Source organism: Anabrus simplex, chromosome 3, assembly GCF_040414725.1.
Source record: "Anabrus simplex isolate iqAnaSimp1 chromosome 3, ASM4041472v1, whole genome shotgun sequence".
Taxonomy (NCBI): domain Eukaryota; kingdom Metazoa; phylum Arthropoda; class Insecta; order Orthoptera; family Tettigoniidae; genus Anabrus; species Anabrus simplex.
In genome coordinates, this window is record NC_090267.1 from 509,909,366 (window position 1) to 509,934,192 (window position 24,827).

The following is a 24,827-nucleotide window of genomic DNA, read 5'->3' on the forward strand; positions in this document are numbered from 1 at the left end:
CCACCACCAAAGCCGGTTTATGCGTACAGCTTCATCCATCAAGTTCATTCCTAAATTAGCCTTTATCTCCTCATTCTGAGAACCCTCCTGCCATTGTTCCCACCTGTTTGTACCAGCAATCGTTCTTGCTACTTTCATGTCTGTTACTTCTAACTTATGAATACGATATCCTGAGTCCACCCAGCTTTCGCTCCCGTACAGCAAAGTTGGTCTGAAAACACACCGATGTAAAGATAGTTTTGTCTGGTAACTGACTTCCTTCTTACAGAATACTGCTGATCGCAACTGCGAGCTCACTGCATTAGCTTTACTACACCTTGATTCAATCTCACTTACTATATTACCATCCTGGGAGAACACGCTACCTAAATACTTGAAATTATCGATCTGTTCTAGCTTTGTATCACCATTCTGACATTCAATTGGGAACATGCATCATTTTCAAAAATATTTTTTTTGAAAAGTACACCAATGAAATAGTACGTAAACGTATTACATTGTGGTATGTTGCCTTGTTTTCTATCGTTTAAAAAATATTTAATAGTGCCTTTCCGCAAGGCGAGTGAAACGGCCTCTGACGTAAGCGGCGCGCTGTGACGTCACGATCCAGTACCGCATGGAGCTCTACCAGCCGTTGTGCATCAGCCGTTGCTAAAAGCCGATTGTTTATTATTCATGATCGCGTATAACTTCAAAATGACAGAAGAAAGGTTCAAAACAGCACAATCAGACAATCTATCATGTGTAAATGTCATCATTCATGAAAAATAGTGACTTTTGTGGCCGCAGAAATTCGCGGATAACAAGCAAGTCTGTAAGTGGCGTCTTTTATATACGTGCAATGTACTGTAACCCATAGTATTAGGATAACAACGAACCTGGATAGATATCACAACACTTTCAACATTTCCTTCTAGACTGATTCCCCTATTAAAGAATAACATTACATTTTCGGGCTTTCAGCATTAGTAAAGTAAGAAATCGGATTTCAGCACTAACATAAACATATAGGTAGCATTATAGTACTAGTCCGCTTCAGTGGTGTAGTGGTTAATGTGTGCCACTCCCGGAGGCCCGGTTTCGATTCCCGGCTCTGCCATGAAAGTTGAAAACAAATAATACGAGGGCTGGAACGGGGTCTACTCAGCCTCGGGAGGTCAACTGAGTAGAAGGTTTTCGAATCCCACCTCAGCCATCCTCGAAGTGGTTTTTTGTATTTTCCTACTTCTCCTCCAGGCACCTAAGGCCACGGCCATTTCCTTCCCTCTTCCTTGTCTATCCCTTCCGATCCTCCCATCTCCAACAAGGCCCCTGTTGAGCATAACAGGTGAGGCCGCCTGGGTGAGGTAATGGCCCTCCTCACCAGTTGCATCACCATACTCAAAGTCTCACGTTCCAGGACACTGCCCTTGAAGTGGTAGAGGTGAAATCGCTCGCTGAGTCCAAGAGAAAGCCAACCCTGAAGGATAAACTGATTAAGAAAGAAAGAAAGAAAGAAAGAAGGAAAGAAAGTAAGATCATAGTACTATAGGGCTATAATCTATCATTCCCCAAAAAATATATATTTATGGTTGGGACAACTGGCCTACCCACTTCCGGGGCCCATGAAAGAGAATGAAATATCTTTGTGGAGGGAAAAAGTTAAACATGATAAAGATAAATATGATTTCATCTAGTTTTCACAAGTTGGGCTGAGTGGTTCAGACTGTTGAGGTGCTGGCCTTCTGACCCCAACTTGGCAGGTTTGATCCTGGTTCAGTCCGGTGGTAGTTGAAGGTGCTCAAACACGTCAGCCTCGTGTCGGTAGATTTACTGGCATGTAAAATAACTCCTGCAGGACTAAATTCCTGCACATCGGCGTCTCCGAAAATCGTAGAAGTAGTTAGCGAGGCGTGAAGCCAGTAACATTAATTACATTTGGCTTTTAACAAGCTGAGCATATCAGGAAAGAAAAGTGTCCTGGTGACATTTTAGTCGCTCAATACAGGAATGTCTTTGGGTGCTGTGACTTTTACTTTTTTCTTTTTCTTCTTCTTTTTTTTGCTGTTTGCTTTACGTCACACCGTCACATATAGGTCTTATGGCGACGATGGGACAGGAAAGGCCTAGGAATGGGAACAAAGCGGCCGTGGCCTTAGGTACAGCCTCAGCATTTCTCTGGTGTGAAAATGGGAAACCACGGAAAACCATTTTCAGGGCTGCCGGCAGTGGGGTTCAAAACCCACTATCTCCCGGATGCGAGCTCACAGCTGCGCGCTCCTAACCGCACGGCCAACTCGCGCGGTATTTTTACCCTTCGGTTTATTGACTTGGCTTGTATAACCTAAAACTTAGGCTAAGTTGGATAATATTTTAAACACCTACATCACTATTTTCACCTGTGTGCAATTATGTTATTTATTTCATTAATATTATGATTATTATAATTGAGCATTGTTAACTTATAAGACCCCAACAGACAAGCATTGGTTTTGTGTAGAGTTATACATTTGTTAAATTCACGTTGTTTCCTTTCATGATGTACACGCCTATTCTTTGTTACATTATAGAGTATTTAGATATAGCCTAAATTTCTTTACCAATTAAGCTCTTCAATAAAGACATAAATAACTGTCCCATGCCAAGATATATTGGTAGAATTAGAGCTGTAAAAATGGTTCATAACCCCTTTGATTTACTATCTTGACATGGATCATCCAAAACATAGGTTAGGTTCGGAGAATCCTTCAATAATCAGCATTATTTAATGAGCTGTTTATTACTTTCATATTCCAAGATGTAATTGAAGCATTTAAATAAAGCATCATACATTAAAAAATAAAGTTTTACCACTAGAACAGCTGACATGGAAAAGTGATTTGAAAATTCAAACAAATTCATCTTACGTTAAAATCTTCAAAAAAATAAACTGTAGACTTTTCCGATATATCACCAGCATTTCTCCAGCTCGCCAAAATCCATTTCTCCCAAGTTTTAGCGTCTTTGGAACGTTTATAAACAATTTGTTTGGTATGGTATGCGATGTGCTATTGCACATCGGAACTCTACACCATTTATAAGTTTTCTGCCTCATTGTCTGCGCAGGATTCATTTTAAGTCTAAAATATACCACTCAGATTATTATCCAATGTATAGACCTCGAATTTAACCATACCAGACACTAACATAAAGTAGAAATACGCTAAGTGTATCCTGCTTCTCACAGCACACTATGTGTTATTTCCCCTGCTAATTCAGTCAACCTGTACGATGACGTCAGGCCAATGAGATCACGTACTTGCGTGACGTGACATTAACGTAGATTTTTATCATGTTTGGAGTTATTATTTGTACATTCTGATCACATTTTTGAATTCTGCATGCAATTTTGAATCAGATTAGCATATTTTTAATTAAAACCCCGGATCATGCATGTTCCCTATTCTGTTGAATTTCTTACATACTGACATCAATTTAGTCTTCGAGAGGCTAATATTCATACCACACTCAATGCACCTATTTTCAAGTTCCAAGATATTAGACTGCAGGCTTTCGGCACAGTCTGCCATTAAGACCAAGTCGTCAGCATAGGCCAAACTGCTTATTACATTTCCACCTAACTGAATCCCTCCCTGCCATTTTATACCTTTCAGCAGATAATCCATGTAAACTACAAACAGCAAAGGTGAAAGATTACAGCCTTGTCTAACCCCTGTAAGTACCCTGAACCAAGAACTCATTCTACCATCAATTCTCACTGAATTGTCAACATAAATTCCTTTGACTGATTTTAATAATCTACCTTTAATTCCATAGTCCTCCAGTATAGTGAACATCTTTTCCCTTGGTACCCTGTCATATGCTTTCTCTAGATCTACGAAACATAAACACAACTGCCTATTCCTCTCATAGCATTTTTCAATTACCTGGCGCATACTGAAAATCTGATCCTGACAGCCTCTCTGTGGTCTGAAACCACACTGGTTTTCATCCAACTTCCTCTCAATCTTACAGTGTTCTATTAAATAACTAGACCAGTAATAGTGTTGATATTGTTGCCAAGAAAACAAGATCAAATGTTGAAAGTTTTGTTCTGAATTAAATAACAACATTCCAAAAATTTCAAGAATTTTTTCCGTCATTGTTTTCCAATATAAATACCGAATGAACATTTGTTTTTAAATTAACAACTGACAATTATTGTAAGTCTATTCTAAAATTTGACAAAATATTACAATCACCACTGTTAAAAAAAAGCCTTTGATTTGGTGCATCCCTTCATTCTACCCAAGATAACAAATGTTGCCCCCGGTTCTCTCTACAATGCGCGGATTATGGTTCATCAGCTGGGAGCCGACTTCATGTTCATGATTATGATTTAAATGCCCATGATTAAATGATCTTTTTTTCACAAATTGATTGAACAATTCATGGATGGTGAATTGAGAATGTAGACCATCTTTCTAACCGAGTCGTATGTGCAGTAAAGAACAAAACAACCAAGCAAGTTGGTCATGCGTTGAGAGTCGCACAGCTGTGAGCTTGCCTTCGGGAGGTACTGTAGTGGGTTCGATTTCCACCGTTGGCAACCCTAAAGATGATCTTCCATGGTTTCCCATTTTCACAGCAGGAATATGCTGGGACAAGGCCAATACCTTTCTAATCCTAGCCCATTCCCATCCTTCCGTCGCCGAAAACCATCCGAAGTTTTAGTGCGACGACGTTAAACAAGTAGGAAAAAATAAAAGAACAAAACAAAGTCTACAAATTTTATATTTCAATTCTAAATAATGGAAAAATACACATTCTTTGAAATCATTCATATTTTGCTTAAAATGCAGGTTATCGCCGTAACATCCACTTATATTAGTAATTTGCAATAAGGAAACTGACCTTAATGGTTTTCAATTATTACGCGATGTAAAGAAAAGTGAAAAGAAATGCCGTAAAAATTTTGCATATTATATCCAATCGCGTATATTGTGGTTGCAATATTTTGATGCCTCTATGAGGTTTACATAAAGAAAAAGAAAAATGTCAAAATACAGTAACTGTATTTTATTATTTTGCTTTCCCCCAAATTTTTATGTTGCCCACATTTATCGTTTTACCGCATCCATAATAATTTTCTCTCTCCACGTTGAGAAATGATGCATCGAGGTTTTACTCTATTGCTATCCATGGAATTTCAAACATCACTAAGACTATTTTTGTTGAAAATGAGCGACGTAAAGTCCCTAGCAAAAAAAAAAAATGTTGAAAATGAAATGTGCCCAACAAGCAGGGAATTTCTTTTTCCAAACAGTTCAGGAAAAGAGTGAGAGAGTTCAAGAGTGGTCATACATTTCACCAATGAATCTAAACTAAAGCAATTCTTCATGAATGTTCTGAAGGAAATTAAACTGAAATCTCCACACAGAATGACAGAATGTCCTCACAGCTGGTGCACACAACAGAAGTGCCTGTGTCAGAAACATTCTGCAATTCTTGAATGAGTTAGTTGATTTTAACACTAGTGTGAACCACAAAAGAAGAGTGACTTCAACCATGGATATATCGTCAAGGACCAGTGTTGCCAACTCATGAACACAAAAAGTAGCTAAATTATATTACAAATATACCGAAAGTGGTTAAAATTGCAGGCCTAAACAGCTTAAAGAAAGGCTAATTGAGCTCACCTAATTACCGCACTTTCTCGCATAATTAACGCATCACAATATTTTTGGGTCCAAAGTGGAGAAAAAGAAATGTTCATGTACTTGACATTTCTTCGAACATCCATCACGCAGCTCCGGATGCATTTCGAAATAAAGATGTCAGCTACCCAAGTAGCAGCCTTCCTATTGTGAAACCGGGCACTCCAAATACTGGGCAACGTGCTGTTATCAGCCAGTAGGAAATACTACTGCACTAGTTCAGTGAGAGAATCAACACAGAAGTGACTAGTGACGCTCTATTTGTCTGTACAAATGTAATTTACGAGTGTTTGGGGATGTACGATTTCTTTTTTTTCTTTTTTTTTGCTAGCTGTTTTACGTCGCACCGACACAGATAGGTCTTACGGCGACGATGGGGCAGGAAAGGGCTAGGAGTAGGAAGGAAGCGGCAGTGGCCTTAATTAAGGTACAGCCCCAGCATTTGCCTGGTGTGAAAATGGGAAACCACGAAAACCATTTTCAGGGCTGCCGACAGTGGGGTTCGAACCCACTATCTCCCGAATACTGGATACTGGCCGCACTTAAGCGAATGCAGCTATCGAGCTCGGTACATGCGATTTCTGTCCACACTGAGTACTTATTCGAGTGATACTGAAGCATATAAACTCGTGGTGATCAGTTACACCAAAACATCCGGGAATATGGCAGCGGCCACAAGTATTCAGTGTCCGAATGAATGTCCACTACCGCGGTAACAGAGAAGTGCACTTGAAGCAACCAAAAACGGCAAGTTTCTATAAGTAGAGGAGGATCTGCTTAAATATATGATTTGATGTAACTAATCTCATTTTGTTCCGTATTGAAGATACAATAAGTAAAATTCTTTCAAGAATAAAATTACTGTGTCCACCTATTCAATACAATTATATTTTGTAGTGATTAAATCCTACATGAATTATTATTATTATTATTATTATTATTATTATTATGATTATTATTATTATTATTATTTACTACCTGCGACTGTCTGGCCGAGGGTTGGGCGGCCGACACCAAACCCGACAAACTAGGGGAAGACCAACAGCTACGGGTGGAGGAGTTTTCCCCTAGAAGGTTTGATGAGACCCTTGTGTAGGAAATGACACATAAATTCATCAGCTGCTGCCTTGCAGTGAGGTAGGGGACTGCCAAAGGCTAAGGGAGAATATCCCTGACAAAAAATCCCCAGCAGTGTTAGGCTTAGCAAGTCAACTGAAGGGTTATATCGATTGCTTTCAACTACAAAACGAGCCTCGGAACGCAAAGAAAATACCGGATACACACGTCTTCTCAAACATCTGCAACGTATGATGACCGTAAGGCTGATGTTCAAGTACGATGTTCTGAGAAGAAGCCCAAAAGAAAGAGTCCTAAACACAGAATTGGAACATTAAATATCCTGACCCTGACTGGCAGAAGCGAGGAGCTGATAGATATGATGGAAAGGAGGAACCTCTGTATTCTTGGCCTGAGTGAGGCAAAGTGGAAGGGAAGAGGAACAAAAAAGCTAAGAAAAGGATACAAACTACATTGGAATGGAAATAAAACAGAAGCCAAAAATGGTGTAGGTTTTATATTAAGAGAGGACATTGATGTCATCAGTGAGGTAATATATGTTATCGAAAGAATTATTAAGTTGAACATCTCTCTTAACAAGAGTGTGCTGACAGTAGTCCAGGTGTGCCCCACAGACTGGCTGTAACGAAGAGGAAAAAGAACAATTCCGAACTGATTTAGAAGAAGCTATAGAAAGAGAGGAAAATATCATAATAATGGGAGATCTAAATGCTCAAGTTGGATCAGACAGGCGTGGATATGAAAATGTACTAGGTCCACATGGTTATGGAGACAGGAACCCAGAAGGAGAAAGTCTTCTAGATCTATGTGTAAGGAATGGCTTGAGAATAAACAACAGTTGGTTTCAGAAGCAGCTAAGTCATAAACTAACAAGATACAGTTGGAATGGAGATACTAAAACTCTGATAGATTATTTTATATCTGACAATGAAGCAGGAAAGACAATATGTGATGTCAGAGTTATACCAAGTGAAAGCCTGGACAGTGACCACAGACTTCTCCTCGCAACAATAAAGCACATTGAAATTTATAGACCTCAGAAATACAGGAAACCAAAAATTAAGACATGGGAGCTAAAGAAGACAGAGAAACAAGTTGAACACACAAAAAAAGTGACCAATAAATTACCATCAGATGCATTACAAGAAGGCAACATCGAGTGGACTAGATTCAAAGAAAGCATTGTCGGAGCTGCATTAGAAGTTTGTGGTAAAACTAATAGCAAAATGAAGGGAAAAGAAACTCCTTGGTGGAACGATCGGGTGAAGATTGCTGTGAAAGTGAAAAATGAAACCAGGAAAGCCAGAGACAAAGAAATGCAAAAAGGAAGTCAAAGGAACGAATCTAGAGTAAACGAACTGCAGCAGAAATACAGAGATCAGAAGTTACAAGTAAAGAAAATTGTGGCCGAAGAAAAACAGAAAGCTTGGACTGATTTCACAGATAAACTAGAGCAAGACAGCAAAGCTAATTCTAAACTACTTTAACGAACAATACGAAATATAAGAAGAGACAATGAATACATAACAGCAATAGAGGAACCAGATGGTAACATAGTTAGGGAGGAGACAGAAATAAGGAAGATCATGAAATACTATTTTGATAATTTATACAACAGTACTGGGAAAGACTCCAATGATGTAACCACGCAGGTCAGTTTAAGCTGCAATGATGAGCCTGACCAAGAGAGTCCGCCAACATGGAAGGAAGTAGAGACGGCCCTTAATAGTATGCCCAAAGAAAGATCTACAGGATTTGATGAAGTCAGTGCAGATATGATCAAAGCAACTGGTGCAATAGGAATACAGTGGCTTCATAGAGTAATTAATGCAATATGGAAGGATAGGAAAGTCCCAGATGATTGGAAAAAGGGAATAATAATACCTCTCTTCAAAAAAGGAAGCCGGAAGAAATGTAGCAATTATAGAGGGATCACTTTATTGTCTCATGGTTTGAAAATATTTGAGAAAATACTTGAAAAAATGCTAAGGAAAATAATAGAACCACAACTACAGGAAGAACAATATGGATTCAGAAAACACCGATCAACTACCGATCTCATATTTGCACTTAGAATACTGTTAGAAAAGCATTGGGAGAAGGGCAAAGACTTAACACTAGTGTTTTTGGATCTCGAAAAAGCATTTGATAGTGTTCCAAGGAAGACTATATGGGAATGTTTAAGAAAGAAGAATGTACCCAAAGGGCTTATCCAGAAAGTTAAAATGCTTTACGAAGACTGCTGCAGTTGCGTACAGATAGGAAACGGTAATTCTGATTGGTTCCAAACCACTAAAGGAGTGCAACAAGGCAGTACCCTTTCACCATTACTTTTTATCACTGTCATGGATGAAGTCATGAAAGAAATTAAGCAGAAGAACAATATGGACATCAATGCATTTGCATTTGCAGATGATGTAGTAATTTGGGGAAATACAGAGAAGGAAGTCCAAGAGAGACTGAACACCTGGAATGAACATTTGAAAGCACACGGATTAATAATAAATAAATCAAAAACTGTTACTATGTCTGTCAACAGGCAGAAGAAGAAAGGAAAAATAATGCTGGAAGGTACACAACTGGAAACAGTAGACCAATATAAATATCTTGGGTGCATCATTTCAAGTGATAACAGAATACAGCATGAGATTAACAACCGCATTCAAAAATCAGCTCAGTTTTACCATCAAGTTCGGAACCTCCTCTGGAACGAACAAGTTCCCTTAAGATCAAAGCAGATTCTATTCCAATCATACTTCACCCCCATAATAACATATGGCCTAGAAACCTGCACAACAACCCAACAAGTGGACAGCAAACTACAAGCCGCAGAAATTAAGTTCCTACGAACTATGGTACAGAAGACAAAAAGGGACAGGGTAAGGAATGAGAGAATAAGGGAGCAAGCTGGTGTGCACCCATCCCTGAATGAAAAAATGACAAGGGCCCGTTTGAAATGGTTTGGCCATGTCAAATGAATGGACGATGGAAGGACAGCAAAACAATGGCTACACAAAGTCGTGGCCAGAAAACGACCGGTAGGAAGACCTAGGAAGAGGTGGCTGGACCAAGTGAAAGAGGACATAGGAACAAGAGGAATCAGCTGGGATGTAGTCTTGAGAGAAGAGTGGTACATGGACAGGCAGAAGTGGAGAGTGCTCGAAAATCACACCCGGGCAACTGGAGTGGAAAACTTATGATGATGATTATTATTATTATTGTAGGATTTAATCACTACAAAATATAATTGTATTGAATAGGTTGTCACAGTAATTTTATTCTTGAAAGAATTTTACTTATATGATTTCATTACGCAATGTTGGATATGCCGTTTTTCACGAAATGCTGCATTTTAAAGGATGAGAAGTAGCTGTTGCGCATGGAATCAGTATCTCGGATTTGAAGGTTCGTCGCCGCTGGGTGAATAATTTTATAAAGAGAAATGGACGAAGAACAACATTATGCCAAAAAAGGCTGAATAATTTCAAACAAAAAGCAATTGATTTTCATCGCTTTGTGATTGAGAAGCGTAAAGTGAAGAAATATTTGATTGCCCAAATAGGAACCACAGGTCAGACACCAATGAGTTTCCATATGCCACAAAGTCAAGCAATCAATAAGAAAGGGACATCGAGTGTTATCATACGCGCTATCAGAAGTGAAAAACAACGATGTACTGCAATGCTTGCTGTAAAAGCTGATGGCAGAAAGCTTGCACCTTTTGTTGTTCTAAAATGGAAAACATAAAATTTCCATAAGGGATCCATGTTCCTATCCAAGAAAAAGGGTGGATGGACATGTCACTCGTACAAGATTGGATACGAATGGTTTGGGGAAATCTAGCAGGGTCCCTCCTTCGATGCCCGGCCCTTCTTGTGTTGGAGAGTTTTACTTTTTTTTTTTGCCGATATGTCATAATTATGACTTGTGAATTGTACTTTCATTAGTTCATGTTTTTATTTTACTTCTTGTCATATTGTCAGCTTGTAATGGGAAGAATATTTTCCAGTGTTGGTACTTCAAACCCACATGTCCAACTTGCCTGATGTACCCAATTTGACTTTTCAGAAAAAATCTCACGCTGGAATTTTACGTCAAATGACGATAACCGCAGATGAGTTGAATCAATTGTGTTTATAATATATTTGATGTATCTTTTAAATGTAAATGAATAGTAAATAATTTTTAAATATCTGAATTCCTTGAATAATATACACACCCAAAGTTTTCGGCTGTATTTTTCATCAAAGAATTGCTTTAATTATGTGAGAAAATATGCTATTAAAAAAACATGTTCTCCTCATCGTGTTCTTTGTCCCCAACAGCACTATTAGAAGAAGCTGAAGATACAGTAGCAGTATCAGAAGCACCCGCTGCTGTGGTGCCAGTTATTTAAAGCATACTTGTGGAGAATTTGTATGAATGGCAGCAGCTATTGGTTCTTCTCAGGGCAAAATGTACAAGCAGAATGTCATCTAATGTTTGTGTCATTGTTCTGTTTCTTGATTTTAATTTTACACAACAAATCCACATGATCATTTAGAAATGGTAGTCATAATATAGAAAATGCCACGGATATAAGTTCTTGATAGGTATTTTTTTCACTATCATCTAGCTCAAAGCAGAAACCACATTTGCAGAGCTATGACCAGTGGTCACTTGCAAGTAAAACACAAAGTTCTACCTCACGTACGGCTAATGAGCTTGTACTGTGGAAGTCTATTGTTCGCTGACGCAAAAAGGTGAAGTGATCGGCTGCTCTTTTATGGTTATCGCAATGTGCATGTGATCTTAAATCAAACAACTTGATTTCATTTCACACTTACAATATTTAAAAAATCCATAATACCTACCCAACTTGTAGAAATCAAAAATAGGAAGATTTTTAAATTCTTGGATTTCATCATGCACTGCGGTCTCAATGAAAAAAGGACACGATAAAAGGCATACATATTTACAGTTACAATGTGACTTGAGCATTAAATTTAAAATCTGAAACTAAGAAAACATAAAAACGGTTAGAAAAAAACATTCTCATTTATGACACACACATATGAATAATAATATTTACATCACACCGACATACGGAATAAAATGCATAATAGTTTCCTTTATTAGACTGTAAAATGGACGAAAATTAAATTTTGTAGGTACCTCTGAACACTTGGAGATAACATGTATGTTTTGTGGCTATAGCGTGAAGAGAAAATGCCAGAAACTGTCACCGACACAACTCACTGAAATATGTAAAACCACCACATACAAAACAGACCAATATGTCTCATACATTATTACAACTTCGACAGGGAATAAAACACAAAACTGCAAGATAAAACACGTGGCTTACACCTCCAACGAAACTACGCACAGAACAATGTTAAACAGTGCGCGAACCACACAATACCAAACTCATTATTTCGTCCCGATTAATTAATGGAGTTGGTGGCCTCTCTCGCTTGTAGGACGATTGGCATCCCGAATTCCCAGCTGTAATAAGCCAAACACACTGCTGTAATGAGAGGGAAACATGATACACAAAGGCGGATGGGCTATACACTCGCCAAATAAAGCAACAAAACAATATGCTTGAAAATGAAGTATTTAATGTTAAAAATTTCATTTTTGGTTCGTATTGAATCAAGATTTACATTAAGAAATATGGGTAAGTTGTCCCACCTATTCAATACTACAAAGTTGTGAAGTTATTAATACATCACATATCTATTTGATTGCCGAAACCGGTCCCAATAATGAGATCAAATAAATATGTGACGTATTAATAACTGCACAACTTTGTAGTATTGAATAGGTGGAACCACTTACCCACATTTCTTAATGTGAAAATGAAGTTGCGTAAATTACACAAGCACATAAGAATTTATCCTAGGGGAAGAGTATTGACCGTATTGGAGGTTACATTGTTCAAAAATACGAAGGAATAAAATTAAATCGGAAAATTGGAAGATGAGTTAAAAAACAGAAAGTTTCAGAGTAAATTGGAAGGGTTGGCAGGTATGATCCACGAATCGTAAAGAAAAGTATTAAAATGGGAGAAAACCAAAACGGCTCACATAACAGAAATTTATAGGTAAAAAAATGTAGCTAATAGCAGAACTCCAAATTTTGTAGTAATTCACTTTTCAAAATAGCTAGAACTAGCTACAAAATGGCTAAATTGGAACAATGTCAAGGAGTCAATCTATGCTCCTGAAGCAACTGTCAAATGACACAGTTAAAGACCTGTACAAAGTGTTGCAATGCAGATTTCGATATATAGCCACTCTGCCAGCAGTGTTTATCATTGCATCAAATAGCACTACCGCCTAGATGGATCTTGGCCTACCAAGTGGTTATTGCTCAGCCCAAAGGCCTGCATTTTGTGAAGAGATGTGTGGTCAGTGAGGCAAATCCTGCCAACTGTTATTTTTGGTTGTCTAGACCAGTGCACCTATCATATGGTTAGTTCCTTAATTATTCCCATGTAGGCTGAGTGGACCTTGACCAAGTCCTCAGATTCTGGTAAAAATCCCTAACCTAGCTGGGAAATGAACCTAGGGCCTCCAAGTAAAAGGCAAGCTCACTACACTTAGACTCTGGGTCCGGCAAAACTGATAGTTATGGTACCAAAAATCACCACACTTACAAAATTGCAGGCCAATGCCTGGGTACGTCAACCTTGGTTATGATTTAGCCGTGGTAAAATGGATAGCATATTATGGTTAAGTAGAATTTCTGTTGCATCAAGCACCATTTTGAAATTTTTAACATTTTACCACAATTAAAAGTTTACCAGTCGTGAGCCAGGCCTACGTACTCTACATAACCTTACCAGTAAGCTGTATATTGCGTGCATCCCAAGTGCTGTGATCTTATCGTTAAAATAGATTTTGCACCACATCACGTATATCTACAGTATCTTGAGGATGTTGGAGAGAAAGAGACTCCTTGTTTCAAAACAGGTTTCGGTTGGAGAAGCAGACTCTGATGTCCTTGTTACAATTAATAGGTGACCAACTTAAGTTCCCTGCACATACAAATAATCCTGTTTAGCCAAGAAATCATCTAAGTCAATGATGAGCATTTGAGTTTCAAATGCACTAAAATTTGGCGCTCTCATTCACCCATCCTTCCATATCAGTTGATACTGATAATTTTAACTAATCTAACATAATATTAGAAATAATGGGCTGTAATTATTACAAGTGCCTCACCATAAGTTAAAATACTGAAATATTATCAATTGAGAATCAAGGAATAGTGGCTTTGTTCTATCCCTAATGGTATGACTACTTACATGGATAGGATGCAATCTTCGGTTGAGCATGCGATATCGCTTTGAGAAGAGTAGATTTACCAGCATTTGGAAATCCCACCAATCCAATATCAGCAATAAGTTTTAGATCCAGAATGATGGAATGAGACTGTCCTCTCAAACCTAAAAACTGGGTGCTCGGACAGCCTCCTGCTCCACCTCGGGCAACTAGCACACGCTTACCATCTACGTTCAAATCACCTGAAATGATATTAAACATCAATGAGTACGAAGTTCTCAGGTGATAACAGTGATTCACTAAATTAATGTGAACAATTTTTAGAATAATATGTGATGGAAATGATGTAGAACTAAGGATGAATTCAAATTTGTGTCTATCTAAAAATATAATGCTAGAAATGAGTACCAGTGGAATTCCTCAAAAGGGTAAAAGCTGGTGAAGTCAGAAGAACTTAACAAGCAAAAAAATACACACACACACACACACACACACACACACACACACACACACACACACACACACAAGGGTTGGGGCAAAAGTCGTGGCATCTACTTTTTTTTTTCTTGAAGATACCAGTCCGGTTGTAAAATGTGACAAAAGGACAAGGTGTTAACTATATGTGTGGACAATGAATAGCACTGAAATATCGTAACACACTAATTTATTACGGTAGTATACAGGGCAATATGGCCTTCCCAGTGCAAAGGAATGACAACACAGTACACATAATGTTGACATGACAAACCTGGGCCTAAAGACCCTCAAAGTAGTCCCCTGCTACTGACACCACACGCTGCCAACGATTTGGGAGGCGCTGAATACCATCTACCTCAGCATTTGCTGCACCATGTGCGAATCGGGTCACCTGCTGGCGCACAGCATTAGCAATGTCCTCTTGTGTTGCAGACCACCTACATCGTAGTGGTTCCTTAATCTTTCGAATGAGATCAAAGTCACAGGACGAAATGTCGGAAGAGTACAGTGGGTGCTCCAATTCTTCCCATCCGCAACGTTGCAGTAGCTGCCCCACACACTCTGCTTTATGTGGTTTTGCATTGTCGTGCAGGATTATTGCACTGTCCACAAGATCCGGACGTTTCTCCCGAACACCACGTTGTACTTGTCGCACCAGGAAATCCCTGTAGTACCGTGCGGTCACTGTTCTGCCATGTGGAACAAAGTGGCAAACAATGACATCCCTGACATCATACGTGACGATCATCATCAATTTGACTGGGGAAGGATTCTGACGGACCTTCTGCCTCCTTGGTGATCCAGCATGTCGCCACTCCGCGGACTGACATTTCGGTTCTGGTTTGTATGCCCTGGCCCAAAATTCATCGATGGCGATTATTTGTGACAAGAATTGATCGCCGTCCTGTTGCCAGTGTGCAAGGTGGTCGGAGCATAATGCATAGTGCACCCACCTTTGAACTTCCGTCAGTGCACGCGGTACCCACCGCAATTCGGTTTTGCGTAGTTGCAGCTCATTACGCAATATCCTGTGAACGGTGTGTTTCTCTATACCACTCGCCCTCTCCAACTCCAGTAGCGTCCATCGTCTGTCTTCATCCAGGAGCTGCTCGATGATTCCACATACCACATCGGTCCGCACACTGACAGGTCATCCCGAACGTTGCTCTTCACTGGTTGACACACGTCCTTGCTGAAACTTTCCTGCCCACTGTGCTACTGTACGGTATGGTAGGGCATTATTCTCAAAGGCTTTCACTAATTCACTGTGACATTCCATCGCATTTCTCCCTCGGAGAACGACTATTTTGATGTATTATTATTTATAAGTTTCATATTCCGTATTGATTGGATTCAATGTAATATACAAGAAAAATGTTCCACCGATCAATACATTTATTGTGAATGAATTATTGCACTAGTACCGGTTTCGACCTATCTTGGCCATCATCATGATCAACATTGTACTGAACAGGTGGACCACTACAATTACATGATGATTTAATTGTAGTGGTCCACCTGTTCAGTACAATGTTGAACATGATGATGGCCAAGATAGGTCGAAACCGGTACTAGTGCAATAATTCATTCACAATAAATATATTGATCGGTGGAACATTTTTCTTGTCTATTACATATTTTGATGTAAGCGCGCTGCTCAACACGGGTTACTTCCATCTCACACGACACTCATCAACTGACTGATTTCACAACCCTCTCTGTGCTCCTACCAGCTATCACAGAGCCATCTGTTGTTCTGCATACACACTATGCCTGCAGAACTTCCACACGACACATATACGTTTGTGATCCGTTCACATATCTACAAGAAAAAAATTAGTTGCCATGACTTTTGCCCCAATCCTCGTATTGTGGAACTTTTAATGTATCAACACTAAACCTTTCCATTAATCATGTTTATTTGTCCACATATTTTACTTTGAGAATTTTAGGGTCTTCATTTTTTATATATACTAGATGAAGATGACCACCCAAAAAAGGGGGGTTGAAACATGCCCTAGTTTTACTGTATAAGCATACACACCATTTCATTTTAAGAGGCATATATCAACATTGTACTGAACAGGTGGACCACTACAATTAAATTCTTCTAAATAATTTTATCAAAAACTGCTAAGTCAGGACGGAACCAAGTATTATGAGATATGTCATTTGAAACATAAGGCTCGAGTTTGAAGTACGGGACATGGTGATGAAACACATTGCTAGTGATAACCAAAACGCAGCAAACAGAAGGGATCACTGAAGCGGCAGTTATCCGTAGGAATATCGCTCACACAAGCGAAGAAGGCAAAAGAAGATAAACATTCATGTATGATCAATATAACTGAGGTGTTCCCAAGTACTGGGATTAGCGATGAGAAGTTAGGCAAACCCAAGATGTGAAAGTGGTTATACAAGTACATGAAATGTAGTGGAGACTTGCCGATTGCATTTGGCAGCATTCCTACTGTAGGGGGAATAACATGAGCAAGAGCTGAAGATGAGAATTCAAGATTTTAAAAAATTGTTCTTCACAACAAAACTACGGACAAGTCAGGGAACTGTGTTTTTAATGAATTGTTTCATTTTTGGGAAGGGAGAAACAGCCAGGGTGTGTGTGTGTGTGTGTGTGTGCGGAGCTCGATATAGCCACGGGCATCAGATCGTTACAAAATGTTGTGGATACCCTGAACAAGTACAAATAATAATGAATTGTTTCATTTTGGGAAGGGAGAAACAGCCAGGGTGTGTGTGAGGAGCTCGATACAGCCACGGGCATCAGATCGTTACAAAATGTTGTGGATACTCTAAACGAGTATAACATTCAATTTGACAAAGTTTTGGGCAGCTACTTATGTTGGACCATGTGCGAGTAACTTAAGGGCGCTTGTTGATGCTTTTAAATACCTAGGAAGTAAGCTAACTGGGAAAGGAAACATTAAGGAAGAAATTTTGGAGAGAATAGGAAACTGCTCAAAATTTTATTACTGTGTCTCAGACATAATTAGAAATTGGAAATTACCTACCACAGCAAAAATCATGATATATAAATCATATTATTTGCCAACACTGATCTATGGATCAGAATGTTGGACCTGGACAAAAAAATATATCTAAGTAGATAACAGGCGAAACAGATGCGCTTTCTGCAAGGGATCTTGGATAAAACAAGGAGGGACATGATAAGAAATTAAACAATATGAAACACACTACAGATCAACCCCCTTAAAAGAAACTATGGCGAGAAATAGGCTGAAATTGTTTGGCTACGTCAAAAGAATGGGACAAGATATATTACGAAGAAGAGCTCTGGAATGGACAGAATCTCAAAGAAGACCAATTGGAAAACAACGAACAAGATGGAGGGATCAGGTGGAGGATGACGTAAATCGGAGAGGACTACAATAGGAGACAGTGCTGAACAATAGACTCTGGGAAAAAAGAGAAGATTGGAAGAGGCTCTGTGAATGACCTGCATAAGCAGAAATGTATCAGGAAGAAGTAGCAGAAGAAGAAGTTGGTGACAGCCTTGGTCATGTGCTACAAACTTAATCTTGCAGACAAGGACATAAGCAAGCCTGCCTCTTGAACACACTCCCTTCCTCTCTGCACGCACGTACGTTCCCGCTCATTTCACAGCTGAGCATGAACGATTATGCAGGAATGTGGCTGTGTTATCAATGCCTTGAATGACAAGCTCTTGACTATAACCGTACATTTTATGCTTATAGAAGCATCCAACAGTATTTTGGTGAAGTCACAGCTCGCTGAAATGGCGGCTACAATTTTCAGCTACAGTGAAAAAATGTGCCCGTAGATTTTTTTTTTTTTTTTTTTTTGCTAGTGGCTTTACGTCGCACCAACAGAGATATGTCTTATGGTGACGATGCGACAAGAAAGGGCTAGGACTGGGAAGGAAGCGGCCGTGGCCTTAATTAAGGAACAGCCCCAGCATTTACCTGGTGTGAAAATGGGAAACCACGGAAAACCATCTTCAGGGCTGCCAACAGTGGGGTTCGAACCTACTATCTCCCGAATACTGGATACTGGCCACACTTAAGCGACTGCAGCTATCGAGCTCGGTCCCGTAGATTCTCCAAGCTCCGTCAGCAATGAAATAACGCACCTGTAGTTTCTATGGGCGTCAGCAGTTCACAGAGCCAAAGCTATGAACATTCTAAAGAAAACAGCAGAGAAGGGTTTGACGAAACTAAGTCAGTTGATAGCAGGTGACCCGTGAAACGATGTTTTTAAAGCCCTTGGAAATCTGTTTGCCCTGTAAAATTTATGCAACAAGATCCTAACTCTAGAAGATGTAGAGAAGAACTGAGAAAACTGTCACATACAGTTCCTGTCTGCATCTTTCTTCCAGAAAATGGTAAAAGAAGAAAAGTCCCAGTTGGATACCTCTCCATTGAACATTTGCAGTGTTTTGGGTTCTTGAAAGAGGACTACAACAAATTTACGACGACTGTTCTAAAGCTGCATGGTACCCCACGTCAAATGTGAATGCCGAGCGCTCCATTTCACATTTTGTTTTGGTGGTGAGCGACTTTAAGAAATGGCTGAAACAAAAGAATGCAGAAATTTTCACGATGATTGCATTTTCCTACTTTCTATCTAGTTGATTTGATACAGCTTTTGGTTACCTCTTTCTGACCAGCTTGTGACAAGATATTCCAAGCAATATGGCTACAACTGAATTGTATACATTTCTATGTAGATATGAGTACATAAAGCATTTAAAGATTAATCAGTAAATGTTCCTTATTTTCATCTGCAATGGGTATGCAATCGGTTAACAAGTAATAACACGGCCATGTTTCCTACAACAATAAAAAAATAAACTTTACAAAAAAATAAAACCACTTTCCTGCATCTCTAACAATTACCGTACTTCCCGGCATAATCGTCGCACTTTTTATACCAAAATTTTCAAAAAAATAGTAGGGTGCGACCATTATACGAAGAATTTTTAATACCAGTATTTGTATTACTCAAAATATTTATTTGTAACTAAATTGTATTTGATACAAATTTAAGATGCATGTAATACCCGCGTTTATACAACAAAATAATTAAAATAGTCTAAAACAAAATTCATAATTATTCGCAACAATTCGGCGAATGTTTTTCCAACCTGAAAATAAAAATGAACGTATTAAGTTAATTGTCATTAATTTGAGTATTAAAGTTAAAATATTACACCTGCATAAAATTATCGCTTTGTTGTGAAATATGGACTTACCGGTACACAATTTATTCCGAATCTTCTGTGTTGCTATCGCAGGTTTCAGTATCTGATGCATCGTCCTCACCGCTGTTAATACCAGTATCAGATTCTTCGTCTCTCTGCCACACTGCGTCATCTTCGGATCTAGTGCATTCAAAATCCCAGTCCTTTTGAAGCTCTTGGAGACATGTTCAGGTGGTATAAGATTCCAACTCTTCATCACCCACGAGCATAACAACTCCAAGGGTGGACGCCTGATATTTCCAGCGGGCGTCAATTGCTGATCGCCGCTCATCATCCACTCGTTGTAAAATCGACGTAAGTGATCTTTAAAGGGTTTATTAATACATACGTCTAGTGGCTGCAAAGCAGATGTAAGGCCACCAGGAATGACTATCTGTCGTGTCTTATTTTTACTAAGAAGTTGCTTCACTTCGTTCACGAGGTGACCTCGGAAACTATCTAAAACAAGCAGAGCTGGTTGTTTTAGTAGTGCACCGGGTCTTCTATCCCACACAGTTTTAACCCAGTCCAGCATGAGTTCTATGTTCATCCAACCCTTTGGTTGCACTCGTACTTGAATTCCATGGGGAAACTGTATATTCTTAGGCATCGTTTTCCTCTTGAAAATGATGTAAGGCTGCAACTTTCTTCCGTCAGCTGTAATGGTTAGCATTGCCGTGCATCGCAACTTCTCACTACTGCTGGTTTTCATTAATACAATCCGTGATCCTTTTAGCGCAACAGTGCTGTTGCGAGGCATATCAAAAAAGATTGGAGTCTGATCGGCATTACTGATTTGAGAAAGCAAGTACGAAGTTTCCTTGCGCAAACGTATGACAATCTTGATTTATGAATTTCATTTTCCGTATTGACATTTACCAATCTAGGACCGGTTTCGACCTATGACCTATGAAGGGTTGAAACCGGTCCTAGATTGTAATGCTTTACAAGAAAATAAATGTATTGATTAGGTGGAATTTTTCTTTCCTTTTATGACGAACGTATGACAAATCGGTGAAAATTTACAAACTTGTCTGTGTAATCAGCAGGCAACTTTTAGCTTCGTGTTGTTCTCCTTCGCACTGACAGATTGTGTCATCGCATAAACCCCTTAATCCACCCACGACTCGCCTTAAACTGAGTTATGTTGTGTTTGCGCGCTACCTCCCGTCCCTTAATTTGTAACATTTCATATGATACACCGCAGCCATTGCTACGTATTTCATTGATGTACATAAACACTTCTTCGTCAATTATAGGAAACTTCCCTGTTTTAGGACGTCTAAACGTGCATCTAGAAGGGTTTGTGCTTTTTAGCTTTTTTTTAATTTCGGCCAATCACGCACCAACTTTTCACTCACTGAAAATTTTCTTTCTGCAGCTCTGTTCCCATGCTGTTCAGTGAAGGCAATTACGCTTAGCTTGAAGCCCGCAGAATAGTTTCTATGTTTACCCGTAATCGCTTATAAATGCTTCACACGTTAATATTTTGCAATATAAATGACTTTCCGTGATTGTTCACTATTAAAACAAATTATTTCTACAAACACCCCAAACACAAATTAAAAACTTAAATTCTCACGCACACATGTCTACAGTAATCACGTCAATCACAAACAAATAAGTGCATCTGTGATCTGTCCATTCCAGAGTAGCCAATACTGTTAAGCAGCACGGAAGCAGGCAGCAATTTGTTATCAGTTGAGCTCGTTGGTTGCGACACACTAGTGCGCTTGTGTAAAGCTCGCAAATCGGAGCACAGACATCTTCATACATCGCTCTAGCTAGCGCGATGTAGATCTACTGTAGTTGACCGTGTTCCGAGATGTCAGTAACAAACATTAATTTTTTCAATTTCTTTTAAACATACAGTAATTAGGTTAATATTTCTTCCCAGTTATTGATGATTTTACATTACATTACTGACCAGTTTATAAAATAAAACTTTAATACCATTGGATAATAATTATCTTGACTGCTTGGGTAAAAGTTTTCATCCCATGCCTGGACACTTATGACGTAGTAGTAAGATAAGAGTCTAGTGATGTCAACTGAGACATCGTAAATAATTTGGCTGACCGTGAGCTGAATAATTCTGTGGAAATTTGCGTTATCGTCTTGGATTTCACTTTGTGCGCAGTAACGCAGGAGCCGGCCCCATGGTGTACGGGTAGCGTGCCTGCCTCTTACACGGAGGCCCCGGGTTCAATTCACGGCCAGGTCAGGGAATCAGAGAATTTTACCTGTATCTGAGGGCTGGTTCGAGGTCCATTCAACCTACGTGATTACAAATGAGGAGCTATCTGACGGTGAGATGGCGGCCCCGGTCTAGAGAGCCAAGAATAACGGCTGTGAGGATTCATCGTGCTGACCACACGACACCTAGTAACCTGCAGGCCTTCGGGCTGAACAGTGGTCGCTTGCTAGGCCAAGGTCCTTCGCGACTGTTGCGCCGGGGGGCGGGTGGTTGTAATAACGCAGAATTCTATCAGACCTCTTTTCTACTAGAAGACAAGTGTGTGTTGGTACCGGTATTTCCTGGCGACGTTGCCGATAAACGATAACTAGGGCCCGGATTTATATGCACTAAAAACCCTGAAAATATGCATGCAAATATGCACTAAAAAGTTACAATATATGCACGGAAAATAAGGAAATATGCTCTTAAAAACATGCAATTTTATTAACTTACCTATTTACAGGTATCATTTATTGCAAAAAGAAGCATCACAATAGGTAACTAGTAGTCTTTCAATGTTTTCTGGAGACAAACTATGTCTGCTGTCCGTCAAAATGAGTTTATAGGCTGAAAATGATCGTTCTACATCAACTGACGTAATTGGACAGTACTTATACATGGGCACCAACGTTTCGGAGCATACATCTGGCAAGGATACCCTAGTTCCACTCAAGTATTGACTAATTAACTTAATCTTCTTCAGGTCCTGGGTTCGAATTCAACACATTTTCTAACTTGCATTTAATCTTCTCTCCAATTTCGCCTAGAGCGTAATTCAACGAAGATGCAGCTTTTTCAACGAGATCAAGTGATTCATGGAGGGGAGTACCAGAAGATTCTAAGCTCTCAATGGCTTTTGGAAGTTTAGAAAAATGTGCATGAATGAAATTCACATCTTGATAAACAGTAGCGGTTTCAAACACACCTTTTGCATCACGGACACACGCAATATGTTCATCTTCAAGTTTTGTAACCACTTCTTTCACTCCATTAAAATGTTCCTGATAAAATGATACTGCAGATAACCATGTCCCCCACCTAGTCAGGACAGGTTCAGGTGGCAAAGGAACTTCAGGTAGAGCTGGACACGAGCTGGTGCTTTCAGAAACAGTTTCTTCCCACATCCAATTAAATTGTTAACAGCTGGAAACTGCGCGTATTTCTTCTGCAATGCGGTGTAATCCGTGCGCTAAACAGGTTACGTGTATGAGTTTTGGATAAAATACTTGGAGGGCCTTTGCTGCTTTCAACATATACGAAGCTGCATCTGTGAGCAGTACAAGCACTTTACAACAATTAGTCTCAATTTCAGATGGCCACAATAGTCGCAGAGAATCATTTACAAATCTTGCTATTGTGCTATGGTTGGTTTTCTCTAGTACTTTGTAAGCAAGAAGATGTGGCTTACCGGGTTCGTCTGGATGTAATTTACCAACCACGAAATTTGCTATGTAACGGCCACACGAATCCGTTGTCTCATCCACCGATATCCAGACACAGTTCCTTCCGATATCAGATCGGATCAATTCCAGGGTAGATTCATATAGCGGAGGTAGGTAATTTTTCCTAAGAGTTGATTCATCTGGGTTTTTTACACAATATTTCTCGAGAAATGATCGCAGAACTGGATTGTTTAATTTATTCCATGGAATGTTGCTGCATACGAAAGCCCTACAAAGATCATTTGAAAATGTATTAAGACTACAGGACTTGGGCTTTACCTGCGTAAGAAGTAGTTGTTGTGGTGTGCTGTTCTTCTCCTCCTTTGCTTTAATATGTACAGTTGTTTTTGAATGCTGTTCAAGCTGAAATTTCTTTTCACATTTCACTTCCTTTGAGCAAACTTGACAGTACACGATGACACCATCTGTTGAATAGTCCCTATTACCCGACACCCACTGATTTAGTAAATCTCTTCTGCTGCTCTTTTCCTTAGGCATTTTTTAAAACTAACACTTTTAGAAATGAGATGCAGGGCATTAAAATGGAACGTACCTAGTGAACTGAAGATACTTCTGTCCTGACCAAGTGCCCAGCGGAAGTCCAACCTGCCTACCCACACCTAAGCTATCTGTTGCCATTGTCAATTGTGAAAGTAAAGTGCCGTTACATAGACAGTCGAAAATACCAACTAGCGAGGGATGCACATAAAATAGGCAACTAGCTAGGGATGTACAAAACAGATTTATTTTAGTAGTTCTTGTAATTATCCTTAAATTCAGACATTATATACCGGAATATGCTGTTACGTCTAGAATATGCACTAACCCTCAAAATATGTCAAAATATGCAATTGCATATGCATTTTTAAAAAATCCGGGCCTTAGCGATAACTTACAGCCTTACGTATTTCAAATGAGAACTCATAATATGTAGGTGGTGAATAAATTGTACACTGTCTCGTGACCACGTTGTCTAACTGCCAATAGCCTACCGGTAAGCCATGCGTCGTACATATACCATATTATTTATTTATACGTTGTGCAACATCTCACAAATGCGACTGTGTTGTCAAATTGCCCATAAACATATTGAAATTGCGCATTCATGTGCAACTTGCATTGCAGTTCTACTTACCTTTTAACAAGATTGGTGAACAAAATTTGGACGTGTGACGATAATGCGATTAAATTTTTAAAGTCCGATTTTTGTATTGAAAATAAAGGATGCGTCGATTACGCAGTGGCGATGATTATGCCGGGAAATACGGTAGTAATGAAATAAAACAACTGAAAGGAGAGCAGTGTGGAGAATTGCTGGAAAGCAACAATGAGATTGAAAACACAAGCTTAAATTTATAAAATAGTTTTTTTCTTACGCCAAGAAGTAAAAACATAAAGAGAGCTCTC

The 24,827-nt window shown here is 39.2% G+C and overlaps 1 protein-coding gene across 3 annotated transcripts in view; it reads right to left on the reverse strand.

The window, feature by feature from the left end:
• The window catches only part of LOC136866601 (GTP-binding protein 10 homolog), a 126,219-nt gene that overhangs the window by 58,348 nt on the left and 43,044 nt on the right, over window positions 1-24,827 (reverse strand). For all 3 annotated transcript variants that reach the window (XR_010859567.2, XM_067143714.2, XM_067143713.2), the window contains one exon: window positions 14,047-14,265. Coding sequence is in view for 2 of the 3 variants with exons in the window: in XM_067143714.2 (XP_066999815.2) it covers window positions 14,047-14,265 (219 nt within the window). In the remaining variant the exon portion in view is untranslated. The remainder of the gene's footprint in view (window positions 1-14,046; window positions 14,266-24,827) is intronic.